At 52.0% G+C, this 16,265-nt stretch overlaps 1 protein-coding gene across 1 annotated transcript in view; it reads right to left on the bottom strand.

Moving 5' to 3' along the window:
• The window catches only part of NDRG1 (N-myc downstream regulated 1), a 56,109-nt gene that overhangs the window by 12,198 nt on the left and 27,646 nt on the right, over positions 1-16,265 (bottom strand). Inside the window, exons 4-11 of the mRNA XM_057531790.1 lie at positions 14,482-14,587; positions 12,390-12,510; positions 8,902-8,964; positions 8,054-8,114; positions 6,873-6,959; positions 4,542-4,598; positions 1,637-1,740; positions 28-84 (exon numbers count right to left, since the gene is read on the bottom strand). Coding sequence (XP_057387773.1) covers positions 28-84; positions 1,637-1,740; positions 4,542-4,598; positions 6,873-6,959; positions 8,054-8,114; positions 8,902-8,964; positions 12,390-12,510; positions 14,482-14,587 — 656 coding nt within the window. The remainder of the gene's footprint in view (positions 1-27; positions 85-1,636; positions 1,741-4,541; positions 4,599-6,872; positions 6,960-8,053; positions 8,115-8,901; positions 8,965-12,389; positions 12,511-14,481; positions 14,588-16,265) is intronic.

Here is a 16,265-nt window from a genome sequence, read left to right as displayed (position 1 = left end):
ACAGTGCAGGAGAGAAGGGCAACTCACTGCAGGGTGACCGTGTGGGTTCCGGGCATAGGCCGCTCAATCTCCAGGTCCCGCCGGCTACAGACAAACAACAAACAAACATACCTTTACATCAGCAGACCCTCCCCTGGAGGAAGCCCCTCCCAACCAAGCCAATCCCAGGAGCTCCTGCACTGGCCGCTCTGGCAAACAGCCACCTACATCCCAAGCTGTGTGAGGTCCCACCCCAGCCTCTCTGGGTCCATAGAAGTGGCTTCAGAGACAGCGGGACTCATGGACCCACCCCATCATCCCCCATGTGCTTTTTTCCTTTTATGTACAAATCGCATCCTCCTCTACAGAGGGTCCCTGCTTCCCGTCCCCCCTAGTAGGAGCCTCTACCTCCCAAATGGTGTCCAGCCTCTTCTCTTAGCCTCACTCTCACTCTCGCCCCCAACTCTGAGTCCTCTACATAGTAACCAAACCAACTCTTTAGAACTCAGACCTGATCCTTTCACTCCCTCATTTTAAACCCTCCCATGGTCTCCCACTGTACCCAGTGTAGCTCCATTACTCTCCCCTCCAGACGGACACCAGCCTCTCCCTGCCTGGCAGCTCCCACCATGAGACACCCTTTCCCAGCTCACAGCTCAGAGCCAGCCCGGCTGCATTCAAATCACGCGCCTCTGCTTCCTAGCTGTGTGACCTTGGGCAGGAGGCCGAACCTCTCTGTGCCTTCGCTTCCTCAGCAGGAAATGACGGTGAGAGCACCCTCGTCATAGGGATTTTCAGAGGCACCAGTTCGTCCCTGCAGCATGTGGGGCTGCGAGGGGTTGTTGCTCGTCTCCTCTGGGTGCCCACTGCCCAGCCGCAAGCCTGCCCACTCCAGCCCTCACTTAGCGCTTGCTGAATAAATGAGCACTCAGCCTCCGTGTCTTTGGTTATATGCCAGGGCCATTACCAGTCCCCCCTGCACTGAGAGGCTGGGTGGAGGGTAAGAGGAAAGGGACACGAATGCCCTTCATGAAGTCAAGTTATTAACATGTGAGCGACACAGAGCCCAGGAGGCTTATTCCTGCCCCCTCTGTGGGAGCGGCAGGCTGAGTTCCCTGGAGATTCCAGAACCCCTGGCCGCTCCCAGTGGCCCCAAGCTGTCCCCTCCCCTAGCTGAGCCCCAGACCAGCACTCAGGTATCCTTAAGAGGGCTGCGCCCTCGCCAAAGGCCATGCTCAGGTGTCCTTATCCTTGGAGTGACTCCTTCGTCTCCCAGCAGCCTCCCTGGATTCTTCCCGTCCTCCCCCAGTGCTCTGCCGCCCTCCCTCTCAGCTCTCCCCACATCCGGACCTTCCTTAGGGTCAGCGCTGGCACAGGCGTGGACGCAAACCCTTTGTGATATGACTGTTCCCACTCCTGCGTGCGCCCCTGGTGGTCTAGAGTAGAAGTTCAGCTCCTTGCAAAGCACTCAAAACTCCAGGAGGCACCTGACTTCCCAGGGGCCCTTACTGGGCACGCTTGTTTTGTTCATCTATTTGCTCAGGGGCTGCATCTTATATTAATTTTATAATCCCTCCTCTCTTGCCCCATGTTTGTTCCGGACCTACAAAAGGAGCCTGACAAGCGGCCATCGTGTGGCCCAGCGGCATCCTGGTACCTGTTGTAGACGTTGATGAACAGGTGCAGGTTGCCGGGGTTCATGTCGTTCACGATGTGCTGGCGGCAGGTGTGGACCACCTCCACGTTATTCTGCATTTCCTCCTGCATCAACAGAGGGGAGAATGTCGTTCGTGGGAACTGCGGCCACGGGCCGGTCACTACCCTCACCAGTCTTCAGGTTATTCAGCTACGTAGTGAAGGCAGCAATGCCTATTCCATGAGCCTGCTATGGAGCCTGAGGGAACCTTCAGGAAAGCGGAAGCCGCACCCAGATGCAGACTGATGTCTGAATATCAGCTGGCAGCAGAGGGAACGCAAAGCTGGAGGGGCAAGTACGCCCTTCTGGGCTCAGACTTCAGGAGTTTTGATCTGAAGTCAGTCCTCTTGGCTCCGTCACTGCCCCTTAATTGGGCGAGTGCTTCACCTCTCTGAGCCTCAGCTCCCTTTTAAAAAAAAAGAGTGGGGATGACATTACCCACTTCATCAAATTGTAGGATTTATCAGAGGTTGGCCACTCCGGAAAGCCCACTGTAAACAGTAAACATCAAGGCGACTGTTAGCAATTACTATTATTTTTTTTTTAATGGGGAGAGGTGAAAAGAAGTTTTTCATGATTGCAAAACAAAACCAACTCATGCAACAGGAAGTTGCCGGAATGAAGGGCAATCTTGATTCCCAGGAGGGCCAACCAGACCCCTGCAGAAGGCTGGCCTCAGCCTTCCCTCTCCCTGGTTCCTTTTGGAATGTGATTTGGGACAAACAAACAAGTTATGAGCTTGCTCTGTTTCTCATTTGTGCAACAGCGGATGCTACAGGTTTCACGAAAGGGCCTGATGTGATTGACGACCAGATCAGGAGCGAGAGGGAGAAAAGGGGGCCCAGTGTCTCCCTGAGCTGCGTCAAGACAGTCCACAGTCAATGAAGCAACAAAGAGACCAGCTTTTCCCCCAAAAATGTCAGGAAAAAAATAGTCCGAGGAATTGTGCTGGGGTTACAGATTGAAACACAGCTGCAGCAACTCAGGGGTACCAACAGATACCCCAGGTAATTTGGGGTACAGCCAGGCAAAGTTCTCACTCTATGCTTGACACCCCTCTTCCAAGAAAATACAGATGCTGGCTCTGATCTTTCCCATATTGCTATCAGATTCAGATTATACACTCAGGGTGGAGAAAATGTATTGCATGAAAGGAAGGAAGCATGCAAAAGGAAAGAGGACTCTAGTGGGCTACAAGGTGGCCCCAAGGACATGTTTCACATCAAATTGCTGGACTCTGCGAACGTTATTTGGAAAAAAGGTCTTTGCAGACGTAATTTAAGTTAAGGATCCAGAGATGAGGTCATCCTGCCTTATGCCAGTAGGTTCTAAATCCAGTGACAAGTGTCCTTGTAAGAGAAAGGCGGAGGGAGATTTGAAACAGACACAGAGAAAGCCGTGCAAAGCTGGAGACATAGACTGGAGTGAGAAACCACAAGCCGAGGAAGGCTGAGGCTACCAGAAGCCGGAAGAAGCAAGGAAGGATCCTCCCCTAGTACCACTGGAGGAGTATGGCCCGGCCAACACCCGGTTTCAGACTTCTGGCCCCCAGAACTGAGAGGGGATATATTTCGGTTGTTTTAAGCCACCCGGTTTGTGGTACTTTGTTAGAGCAGCCACAGGAAACTAACACAAGGACCAAACAGTGCACACTTCAGCAACCCAGCAAAACCTCTGCTTCCCTGGGTGTCATATGGTCACACGCCAGACGGTCACACTCTTCAGCTAAGGAGCAAACAGTGGTGTGTGGGCCACACACAGTGAGCAGAGCAAGTCACCTCAAGCTGGGCAACTTGACGGCCACATCAGACCCCTGCATCAGAGCAGCACATCCTCCAGCCCAGCAGGAGGTACAAAGCCAGAGGCAGGGGCCACGCTGGCCGGGTGACAGGGTAGAACAACACACCACTCGCATGCTGCCAGGGGCTTGGCTCAGCCCATGCTCAGCGGGGATAAGTGCACCACAACCCGTCTGAGAGCCAGGTACCAGCAGAGGCACAGATGGTTACGGGACCCACACTGGAGCCAGACTCATAGGCTCCAATCCCAGCCCCTCTCTCTGGCTGTGAGACCTCACACAGCTCACTCAACCTCTCTGGTCTCAGTTTCCTCATGTAAAACTGGGGAAAAAAATAGATCCATAACTAGGAACAAAAGGTCCTTCTCATATGGGTCATAGAGTCCTTAGGACCAAGGCTGACACACAGCAAATTCCATGGGTGTGTTTGCTGTAGGCTTTGTTACAGCCCAGAACTGGAAAGAACCCAAATGTCAATCAACAGGTCAATGCGGAAGCAACCTCTGGTACACCCATACCACAGAATACCACTCAGCACTAAAAAGGGACGAACTCTTGATTCGCCCAATGACATGGATGGATCGCAAAATAATTTAACGGTGAGTGAAAGAAGCCAGATTTAAAAGTAAAAGAGCACGTACTAATACTGTTTACATAAAAATCTAGGAAATGCAAATGAATCTACAGTGACCCAAAGCAGATCAGAGGTTACCTGAGGAGGAGGGAGAGAAGGATTACCAAGCATCACAGGGGAAGTTCTGGGGGTTATGGTATTTTGTTAGTCATCTGTGATGGCTTCAGTGATGGTTTTCAGAATGTCAAAATTTGTCGAATTTGTCAAATTTCAATATGTGCAGTGTATTGTACTTCAAAAAAGCTGTTAAAAAAAGACTTCTGTTAAAGGGAGAGCAAGAGAGAAGGAATGGCGTGACGACTGTGAATGAGTAACGATGGGCTATTTCAGGAGGGTCAGACGGAGCGGCCCCTTGCAGTGCCTGGGCCGTCTCTGCGCTCTACGTGCCTGGCAGCACGCGACTGAACAACACAACGCCGGGCCACGCTGCTCACCTTCCCAAAGAGGTGAGACATCACCATGTCTGGAAGGGCTTGGGTCCATCCGGAGATCTGGGAGGACAGAAACAGGGATTAGAAAGCCGGCGTTCACAGTAGCCGGACAAGGTCAGGCCAATCCCACTGCCCTGGGGGCGGAGCCGCAATGTGGGCTCCCTGGCGCTCAGGTCTGAGGACGCCCCCTGGATGGGAAGGCGGTTACCTGTCTCCAGTCACTTACTGGACCTGGGGCCCTGGAAGGCAGGGTCATCAATTCCTTACTCTCAGAGCCCCGGGGCACAGGAGATGCCGGGAAAATGCATCTGAACAAAGACCCCCACGTACTCCCAGCTTTTGTGGGGCCTCAACTCACCAAGTCCTCAGTAAAGGAGGCCTGTCCATGACTTCTAAACACACACTGAGCTCCCAGTCCACACGCCAGGATCTGCTTACCTCAAATTATCCTTTCTGTATCATCCTCTAGATTTTCCCTCTTAAGCCAGTTTCCTCTCTCTAAATATACTGACCTTCTCTTCTCTACCTGCTCCCACCGACAATGCTAGGTATACAGCAGGAGCTCCATAAATGCTAGGTGTGCAGCAGAAGCTCCATAAATGCTAGGTACACAGTGAGAGCTCTGTAAATGCTAGGCATACAGCAGAAGTTCCATAAATGTGTGTGGACCAACTTCAGTGTCAGGCAGGAACCCATAGGGGAGAGAAGCTCTAGACCTGGGGGACCTAGGCTGACCCGTCTGCCACCTCCTAGCTGTGTGGCCCTGGGAGGGTAGCAGAGCCACTGGACCTCAGACCTCTCATCTGTAACCAGGATGCCAAGAGCTTCAGAGTCACAAGGCCAAGGTGAGGGTTACACATGGCAACTGCACATGTCACAGGATCAGACCCCAGTGCCTGACACACACTAGGTCTTCCTAGAGGAAGAGGTCTTCCTCTTCCAGGGCTGGGGCTGGAAAGGAAGGATACGGTGCAAATACTAAAACCCCCCAAACAGCCCTCGGGCTCCACTCTAGCCAGTGGTCAACTTCCCAGCCCCCATGTCTGGCTCAGAACAGCTACCAAGAAGCCAAACTGGCCGATTGCAGTGCCATTCCCTTTGCTGGAAAACAAAATAAAAAACAGGGAATGTGTTCCGCTCCTGAATATCACGCCGGTGGGAGGAAAGGGCCCCCTCATCCTGGTGGAATGTTCCAGGAAGAAATGAAATATCACAGTGGCCAGGATGGGGTGGGAAGTAGGGGGAGGGGGGGACCCCTTCAAACCTTCAAACCCCCTGTCCCCAACAGCCATCCCAAACTTGGCAAAAACACACTTTCAAAATGAGAGGCCAGGATCACCCCGGCTTGAAAGTCTTTGTCGTGTTAGAGTTGGAATGGTTTCCCCCTCTCTTTGGCAAATACTGGGGCCTTTATGAAAAAAAAACAATAATCTTTTTAAAAGATAAACAAGGAACCCAGCCAGGGCACAGCTTCCTGAGGCAGCTCGGGCCCTTTCCCCAGGCAGGGATGTGTCCTGCTAGCTCTGCATTCCCTGACCTGCGGTGCTTGGGTCTCGGCGGGCATTTGACACCTGCTGATGGAGAGATGGGGCCGGCGGTGAGCCCTGCTCAGAGCTGATTCCAAGGACCACAGAGTCCAAGGGATCTTGTTCGGCCCCAGTTCTCCCACTGCCTGGCTCTGTGCGGCCCTAGACAGCTTCCTAACCCCTGCGACCCTCAGTTTCCTCCTCTGTAAAATGGTTATAACAATTCCCACTCCTGGAGTGACTGAGGATGGAATGAGGTCATGCAGATATAGCCAAGGAGAGTAGAAAGAGAACTTGATAAACATTCAACACTTGTTAGCTAATAAAGAGAACCTGATAAACATTCAACACTTGTTAGCTAATTATTATTATTGTAAAGTTAAGTGGCATAGAATCAGTACCAGATATGTATTTCTTTTTCATTAATAATATGTAGGTGACTGGGGTGACAGGCATTTGTCTTGTTCATCTTTTTATTCTCAGCATCTTGATCTAAGCCCAACATATGCTAAGTCCCCAGCGAACACTTCTTAACCCAGGTTGTCCTTATAAAAGCTGGCTCGGTACCCGTGTCCCACTGGTATCGCTGGCTCAGAGAGCAGGGTCCTATTGAAATCTGAATGGCACATGGCTGAGGTCATGTTCACTATTCAAAGCCAAGCGGAGGAAAGCTGCTTTCTTTGCTGGGGGTGGTGAAGGGGTGGGGCTAGGAGAGGTCTCTTGCATTTTGTGCTCCAGGCAGAGTCAGGTACACCTGCCCCTCTGCAGACTGGGACACCCCCTGCCCGACCCAGGCCCCCAGCCTCACCTTAGAGGCGGCCCAGTCCATCCAGCCTTCCGCACAAGGGTTCACGTTGATGAGGACGAGGCCCTCCACCATCTCGGGGTTGTTCAGCTGCAATCGGAGACACGAAGTGAGAGAGACAACCTAGCCATCTGAGAGACTGTGAACTTTAAAGTCAAACCAAAGACTGAGAAAAGTACCAGAAGAGGACCCGTGTGGACCCCCAGAGCAGGCTGCTGCTCTCGACACTGCCCCCCTTCCAAAACTGAGGTTCCAGCCTAGTAGACACTAAATGGGGTTCCTGAGAGAAGGGAAAGAGGAAACCATAGGAGAAGTAGGAGCACGTGTGCTTGGCAGACCTACGTGGGACAAGTCACTTCACCCTGCTGCCCCTCAGCTTCCCTAGCTGTGAAATGGGTACATCATACCATGGACCTCATAAATCAGACAAGCTAATCAGCTCTTCAGTAATCAGTAAGAATTCTATTACTTCTCAGAGATATGGAGATAGAGATACAGTTGAGACCTTATTTTATCTGCTCAGAGCCTAGACAGCCAGACCATTTTGTATTCATGCCAGCATGCCTAACCTCTAGCAAAGTCCAGCAAATAATAGGACATCAGATGACATATGGTTGAATAAAATGAGCATCACTGCATTTTGAAACAACTGTTTGGTAAGGATACAAAGGACCCAGCAGCACCTGACCTGGACCCCTAGTAACGTAAGTGACATCTGTCATGTTAACACAGATATCTCTGATTAGTTTAGAATTAGTCAGGGTCCAAGAGTTCCCTGACTACAAAAACCGTGCAGCTATCACAAAGAAGTAGCACAGCAGAGTACTCAGTGACGTGAGGACCGGGCCACAATCACTGCGAAGCGAGCGAAGATGATGATCAAGGAACATGTCTCGTGCGGCATTTCAGTGCAGGGAAAGAGCTGCTGGTGTGTACGTGAGTGCACACCCACACACCCCACGTGCATACGTAACTCTGGACCACACACCCCGAAGTGCACTGTGGTTCTCCTTTGGGAAATGGAATTATGGCTCATTTCTTTTGCCTTTTGGGGAGTTTTTTTTTTTGTTGCTTTTCTAATTTTCTTCCTTAATCTTGAATTAATTTTATTTAAAACATATATATTGTGCATATAGAGAGAGAGAGAGAGTTTGTTTTTTTTTTTTTTTAATGAAAGAACTCACAGCAAATCGAGTGAGGATGTAGGCGCCCGCTCCGGTTCCCATGCCAATGATGCTTTTCAGTCTGGAAGGAGAAATAAAAATTCATGTCCCAGAAGGAGTGAGCGATGGGAATCGCCCTTTGAAAACCTTCCCCGCCCCTCTCATCTCCCCAAGGGTGTGTCGTGGGCATCGCTGAGGGCGGCTGGCAGGCTAGACAAAGTGGGACCACGCTGCCATACGTGCCCTGCAGGACCTGCAATGCATCATGCTTTATGTCTGGACAGAAGACCTTGACCTTGGAAAGACTCACGCCTTTCCCTCACTCCTCTCCCGACCGCGGCCAGGCTCTGACAGGCCCGCTGTCATTTACGGGAAGGTCTATTTACCAAACTGCTTCTTCCCGCTCTTCAGCTTTATTTTGGATTCTAAAACTTGGAATGAAAATGAATTGGGCAAGAACTTGGAGGTGTTATCATCGTACAAAAGGCTCCACTAAGAAGTTTCCTTGAGCCCTGAAGAAATAAAGGCCTGGAGGGAGATGTTAAGGGTTCAGGCAACCCTATTCCAGAATGTTCCATGGGAAAGAGAAAGCAATAAAAGAAGAGAGGCGAGGAAAGGATGGGTGGGGTGGCTGTCATCGGGTGATGGATTGACTCAAGGAGAAGAGCCCGACTTGCAAGAGGCAGATGGGAGTAAAGAGACTGCATGAAAAACAGTGTCTGCAGAGTATAACAAGCTGATTTCTTCCCTGATCTTTAAGCATTAACCTAGATTTCAGTGCTGGGGCCAGATCAAGACCCCAGGAGAGGCAGAAGCTAGAGATTACCCTTCTCTGCAAGCTGGTGGGGGAGTGGATCCCTCACTCTTACCCAAACTGGTGAAGGACTCCGGGCAGCATTTCTGCCAGCTGGTCCATGGAGGGGTACATGTACCTTGGGAGAGACCATGCAGAGGCAGTTAACAAGAGCCGGGACCCCGGCGGAAATGAACAGTGCAAACGAAAACACACTTGATAGGCAGGGACCGTGCAACAAACCGCCCTGTATGCCCACACTCCCCAGTCTAGTCCCCTCCCGCGGCCCCCACCCCAAGCACCCCACCGTGTACACAGCCTGCTCCTCTGATCAAGGATGCTCTCCATCCTATTTCCCCCACCTTTTACTTTGTAAAGTGACCCTTTACAAACCGCTTCCTATGTTCCAGGTCCTACAACAAACTTTTGATGAGCATTGTAAGCTCATTTAATCTTTACAACTAGTCTATGAGGTTGCTATGAGTTCCCTCATATAAAGATTGTAAATATCATGAAGGCTAAGAGATAAGTGACTTGGCTTCACAGACAAGCAGGGATTTGGAGCTCTCAGGATTTCAAGGCCCATGTACTCACTTACCTTCCCAAAGGAGGTCTCCTGGCAGCCCTCCCGTGAAGCCCTCCTGACCTTGGGGAAGCCCCTCCCTCTCATCTCCTCTCCCCAAGAGATGCTTGAGAAGAAGCCTGGGAGACAAGGCAGAGAAGGCAAGCCACCCTGATTGGCTGGACACAGTGGCCTCGGGAAATGGATACCCAGGGCGATTTTAAGGCACAGGGATGCCTCAACTCACACATCTTCTGGGACCACTCCTCCTGTTAACAGAGGGCTGGGGGAGCTCCTCTCTGTTCAAAACTGGCCCAGGACAGCAGGTACCGAGGAGGGTGACGGTGGTGAGGACTCTCATCGGGTGATCAGGGAGCCTGCAGGCTGCCTGGGTCTGTACATTAAGGCGAGGGTTTCCCCTTTGCTGGATGCAGGAAACAACAGTTTCCCATCATCAACTCCTCAGCAGGGCCTGGAAAGGGTCTCTCGTTCCCACTGTGCCCACCTTTCCAATGGGGACACCAGAGGCCAACCTCTGGACCACACGAAGCCACCTCCCAGGCTGGCTCCTTCTTCTCGGCCAGCAGGTTCTCCTTCCAGATTATCTACCGTTTCTAGACTGGCTCTCCTCTTGGCCTTTGCACATGCTGTTCCCTCTGCCTCCCCAGAAGCAAGTGTATGTTCACCTCCGTTGAATTTCCAGAAAGAATCCCTAGAGCCTTTGCCCGGCCAGGTGCCTACAACCCTAGCCAGAGTTTCCACGAATTTTCTTTCCCATCTTCCTGGAAGGAACGCAAAGATTTGTTCTTTTCTCCAAGGTCTTGGCTGTCATCAGGGAATCTGGCCCATTTTATGGAAAGTGAGTCCACACGGCACACTGTGTTAGGAGCCAGCTCCTCCGAATGTCCCACAGTCCTGGAGGCAGGTCCCTGGGGGAGCCGTCAAGATGCCTCACAAGACCCACTCGGTCTAGGTGCTGGGGGGAGGGGGGTTGACACCCACTAGAAGGCATTCCACAATGCCGACGTCGGGGCTCAGGAATCAGAGCAGGCAGGAAGGAGTCCCTTCAACAGAGGAGTTGTTGGGCCTTTCTCATGCCAGACTCCTGGCGAGGCAACGGGAACCCACGTGAGCAAAGCAGACACGGTCCCGTGCAGGAGCCAGGGGGCGAGTCAGCAGAAACAAATATGCGTAACTCATGACAGTGGCGACCACCGGGGAGGGGAAGGTGCTGAGAGCGTGAGGTTGAAACAGCGAGATCTGTTCTGACCAAGTGGTCAGGGAGGGCTTCTTGGAAGAAGTGCCATTGAAGGGGACACGGGCTGGGGAGAGCTTGAGGACTGAAGAGTGTAGGGAACATTCTAGGCAGGGGGACCAGCATGTGCAAAAGGGAAAGAGCCAGGAAGACCCCGGTTGGTGGGGCTACACATCAATGAACCCGTTGTCTTTCTGAAATGGCCACGGCTCGGTTTGGAGCCAGCAACCCCCAAATGGAGAGAGTTGGGGAGACACCTAACTCCACGGCTTCTTTCCTCACTGCTCTTGGGGGGTGGGTACACAGCCAGCAGGCAACAGGATTCTACTCACGAGGCCCCATGTGTAGAAAGCTGACTCCAGAGCCGGGAGTGACCCGGCCAGGGGCCCCTATCCCTGCTTTGCCGTCTCAGCCTCAGGATGAGGGGGGTGCACGCTGGAGGGCCTAGGAGACCCCTGACCACGCCAGACCCCACTCAGGCAGTGGGTCCCACCAGCCACACGCTGGAATCGCCTGGTAACTTAGGGGAACAAATACCCTGCGCCTTGGCCTCCGGGTCAACTGAACGAAAATTCCTGAGAGTGGGGCTCAGGTTTCAGAATATTTTTAAAATCTCCCCGTGGGGAGCTGAGAGTCACTGGGTTACCCCAAGTCTTTCAAACAATTTGTCCAAGCAAAGATGGATATACTGACAGACGCTTACTCTGCTGCTGTATTAAGAAGCTTTTAACTCTTTTAACAGATGTCTGGGCCTCCCTTCCCTTCCTCTCTGATAAAGGTTAATGATTAAGGATGATTCAGAACACTAACAAAAAAGATCTCTTTGTGATTCCAAGAAGGCCTCTTTGGCAGACTTTAAACCCAAGAACCTGGTCCCACCTGGGCTGAATCACAGCACGGTGAGGGGCCTCCGAGAGGTCTGCCTCCCCCATGTGAGCCTGACTGTCCAGTGCACTCGGTAAGCCTGCCCCAGCCTCACAACGAGAGCTGAAAGCCCACATCAGCCACGCACCGGGGAGGAGCAGGCAGTGTGGACACCCGGGATCAAGGCAGCCGGATGTTCCAAAGACAGTTTGAGTCTTAGAGCCAGCAGACTGGGCTCAAATCCGCCCCCCGCCCCCCAATTAAACCAGCTGTGCGAGCTTGAGCAAGGCAGTTAACCCCTCCACGCCTCCGTTTTTCCATCTAGAGAACGGAGCTACCAGCACCAGCCATGTAAGGATTAAATACAAATGACATTTGTAAATAAAGATGATTAAGTCTGGCCCACAGGACGTACTTCATCAATATCATTTCCAATTATGGCCTCTATTTTTCTTCCCAACTTTCTAGATCTTTCTCCTAACTATTTCATCTTGTCAAGACCCTCTTCCACTTCAGTCCCGTCTGGGCCATGTACCCCTATAAAAAGCCAGCCTAGCTGGGCTGCTGTGTGGGGTGGGGACAGGGTGTCTGCAGCGTGAGGGTCAGGGAGCTATTGATTGATGGTTATGGGGGTTCAGTTTAGGCTAATTAAAAGGTCCTGGAGATAATGGTGGTGATGGCTGCACCACAATGTGAATGTACTTAATGTCAGTGAACCATACACTTACAAATGGTTAAAAACGGTAAAATTTAGGTTATATATATTTTATCACAATTAAAAAAGAAACATTAAAAGCCTGACTAATGCCTCCTCCCACCACCTGTTCCCACCCTGCATGGCTCTCCTTTTCCTGTCCTGGGGCCCGAGGCTCCCTCCTCTTACCCCGTGGGGAAGGATGCAGCACTGTCCTGCTGGCCGGGGGCGTCCACGTGGCAGACAGCAAAGTGCTGGGTGATCTCCTGCATGTCCTCGGAGTTGAAGAGGGGGTTATAGCAGGTTTTGTCTGGAGAACAGGCAGGGGAGAGAGAAGAGGAAGAAGTTAGGAGAGAATAAAGTCTGTATTCATTCTGTTGGTTTCATGCCTACACAGCAGGGGGAAGGAACTTTCAAGAAAGAATGGCTACATTTTCTTTCCCACTTTCCTCTGGTGATAAAAGGCAAGAATAAGTCATGGGGCAAGGGAGTGGGTGTGGAAGTGGAGACGGTCAGTAAACTCTCCTGCCTATGCTGGTGGATGACATAAACTTCCAGGCAGCGCTGGGAGGGGATCCCATTCCAGCTCCTGCTTCTTCCCCCAACAGTCGTGGCCGTGATGGTCCTCGTATGAGGTGGGGTTGCCCCACTGACACTCTCTTTCTCTCTAGGTCTCCTAAACCCTCACCTCAGGGATACTGGCCAGGGCACACAGGATTTTCAAACAAGGGGGACCACTCTTATGTGGGCTTGGATGAGCCTCCTAATTGCTGAGGCAAAGCTGGCCAGCTGGTCGCCAAAACACTTCCCTTTTCTTCCAGGACACACTTCTGGACTACATTTCCCAGCCTCCCTTGCAATCAGAGGCAGTCATGTGATCAGATTCTAGCCAATAGCATGTGAGGCTCCCCATTTCCTCATAACACCTGCCACCCAATCCTCTAGGTTTCTCTCCTCTTTCTTTTGTCACTGCTAGGTGTGAAGGAGCCAACAGAAGCATCGGAGGCTCCAGGGGATGGTGGAGTCACAGCTAGAAAGAGCCTGGGTCCCTGAATCACCACATGGAAGGTGTCCCACAGAATGTCCACTGAGTTGTTACATGAGTGAGAAATAAACATATATCATGTTAAGCCACAGAGGCCTTGGGTCTTTTGTTACAGCACTTACTGTACTCTAACAGTGGAGGAGTAACACCACCAAGTGCAATTCCATGTCCTCATCAGAGTCAGTGGAAGAAGGTGGTATATATCAAAGTACCTAGCATCGGATCTGGTACATAATGGTTACAAGGGGCCATATGGGGGGAAAAGAGAGATAAAAGAGAAGTGAGAGTGAAGGAGAAAAATGGTTTTCAGTGACTGACATCATTCGCAGCCTCGAGGTATTAATAAGCTGTTGGAAAAACAATGTCATTCAGTCCATCTGTTAATCAAAAATCAAGCAAGCATCCAGCTTGCAATACGCACTGGACCAGGAAGGGCCATAAGCGCCTTCTGAATCATCACAGAAGCATTTCTGTTCTGTGTAATTGTAATACTAAGTAGATCTTATTCCAGTCCCATCTGTGAAAAACCCACATTTGGGAACACTTCCTGGTAATCTTATGAATTCGCAATCTAAACATCCATAGCAGCAGTATTCAGAATAGTCGAGAGGTGGGAAATCCAAATGCCCATTAAACGAGGATGGACAAATAAAATGCGGTGTATCCGTACAATGGAATATCATTCGGCAAAAGAGAATAAAGTACTGATATATGGTACAATGCGGACGTACCTTGAAAACATCACGAAAGAAGCCAGTCACGAAAGACCACACATTGTGTGATTCCATTGATAAAAAATGTCCAGAATGGGCCGATCTTAGAGACAGAAAGTAGACTAGTGGTGGCCCGGGGCTGGGGGGTATGGGAGATTGGGGGGCGACAGATAAGAGGACAGAACTTCTTTTCAGAATAATAAAAATGTTCTAAAATGGATTGTGCTGAAGGTTGCACAATCCTGTGAAAACACTAAAAACCACTGTAGGCCTTCATTAAAGGCAGTCACTGTCACACAGCCTGATGGTGGAGGACTCCTGAGTCCCCAGCATCTCCCAGCCCACAGGCAGTGCATTGCGGGCTCGTCCAGTCTGTGGCAAGAGTTTTCCCCAGAACAGCTCCAGGAAGTCCCGGCAAAAGAGGATGAGGCAGACTCCCAGCCACGCGCCCTTCCTAGCTGTCGTCTCCTCCAACCCCGGCAGGAACCAGCTCGCCCAGGACACGCGGCTCCTCGGAACTTACGGTTCATGCCAATGTCGTGGTAGGTGAGGATGACGGGTCGGTTCCCCTTGGGGGTCCCACACAGTGTGACGTGAATGGAGCCATGCAAAGTCTCGATGTCCTGCTCCTGGGGAGAGACAGACAGACGGGCCTGTCATGTGGGACCCGCAGTCACGGTGTGGATGGAATTACAGCCTGCAGACACCCAGCGCGCGTCTCACTGCGGTTGGAGGAAAGCTCCTAGTTTGGTCGTGGGAGCACTAGGCTTCTGGGGGCAGCTCTCTCTGGCCAGAGAAGCCACTCCGAGAAGCAGAGACGAAAGGGGAAGGGGGACCAAGGAAGCACCCCGCCATCCGTTGAGGTCAGTGGTTGCCAATCTGAAGAAATTGGCTCAAAAATAAATACACCCCAATTTTCAGGTTCCACCTTGAGAGCGGGAAAACTCAGTATCTGCGCTTTGAACGAAAACCCTCTCCCTTCTCCATCCCAGGCTGAGAGATGCTGGGGCTTCCAGGCATCCGCTTTGAAGACCCCTGAAGCATCTCCCAGGCGGCCGTCGTGCTTCTGTGAAATGGAAAGAATAATGGAACCTCAGGGGGAAGGGTGAGTGCTTAGTGCCCAGGCCCATCCCCAGCACAGGGGTCCTCCTGGGCCACCTGCCTTATCCCCCCAACAAAATGAGTGCCCTGAACACAGAGCCCCCGTCTCCCCAGCCCTCTCTCTCTTCCTCTGAGTGCCTGTTCACTCCTGCCTATACAAACGCTGGAAAAATCCGCAGACGGTGGGGCAATGGTCCAGCCCCCAAGGGGGACCACAGATCATCTGCTGGGCCGAGCCCTGGCCCTGAAGCCACCGTAGGAACAATGGTACATTGTGGGGACCGCATTCTCCATTGTCTCCTCAGCTGACCCACAAGGCGCCCTCTAAAAATAGGCCAGGCTGGGCAATGTCCCCACCGGCCTGGGGCATCAGGGTTCAAATCCAAGCTCTGCCTTCCCCAAGCCCTCTGAGCCCCCAGAGCCCCATCCATAAGACGGGAGGGAGCTGATCACCCCGGGTTCCTCAGCAGAGGAGATAAGCCTGGTGAGGAATACAGTCCCCGGCGAGATGGGGCTGCTCGGGACGCGGGGGCAGAAGGGTTAATGAGGTGCCTGAGCACCACCTTGGTGGCAAGGTGTGGGACGTCCAGCCCTGGCTGGCACCCAGGATGTGTCTAGCAGCCCCCAGGGGTGGGAATGGGTAACAGATGCTGATCGATCTCTTTGAAGGCCTTAAAATTATAAAGCCGTGGGACCAGAGCTAAATTTGTCCAAGAAGGAAGAAGCTGCCTCTGTCCTGTTTACTGTGACATCCTCAGGCCCTGGCACAGCTCAGGATCTGCTGGATAAAGACCTGACACTCACAAGATCATGGTGAACATAGCTTCTCTAGGGAGTCCATTGACCTATTTTGGGTTCAGGCTCCACTCTGCCCCTTTCGGAAAGCTCTCCCCACAGAATTCCCAGGACGGGTGTGAAGTCTCCCAGGATTGGCACGAGCCCCACGGAGCACTAACGCTTCACCCCCACGAGGCACCACGGAAGTGCTGTGTCCGTGGCCCACGGCCTCACACCACTGCAGACTTCAGCCTGTGCCGCAGAAGAGCCATCAGCTGTGGTTATCCTTATTTGGAAGGATAAAGAACCCAGTCTCAGAAGCTGGAAGTGGCCTGGTGTAGGTGTACAGGTGTGGCAAGGTCGCCGAGATGCAGGGATAAGATTCGCTAAGTGCCCACCAAGAGCCAGGTGAGCTGAGCGAACCCATTT

This window comes from Balaenoptera acutorostrata, chromosome 17, assembly GCF_949987535.1.
Source record: "Balaenoptera acutorostrata chromosome 17, mBalAcu1.1, whole genome shotgun sequence".
NCBI lineage: Eukaryota > Metazoa > Chordata > Mammalia > Artiodactyla > Balaenopteridae > Balaenoptera > Balaenoptera acutorostrata.
Note: the sequence above shows the minus strand (reverse complement) of the source record. Positions and strands in the feature narration are given on the sequence as shown.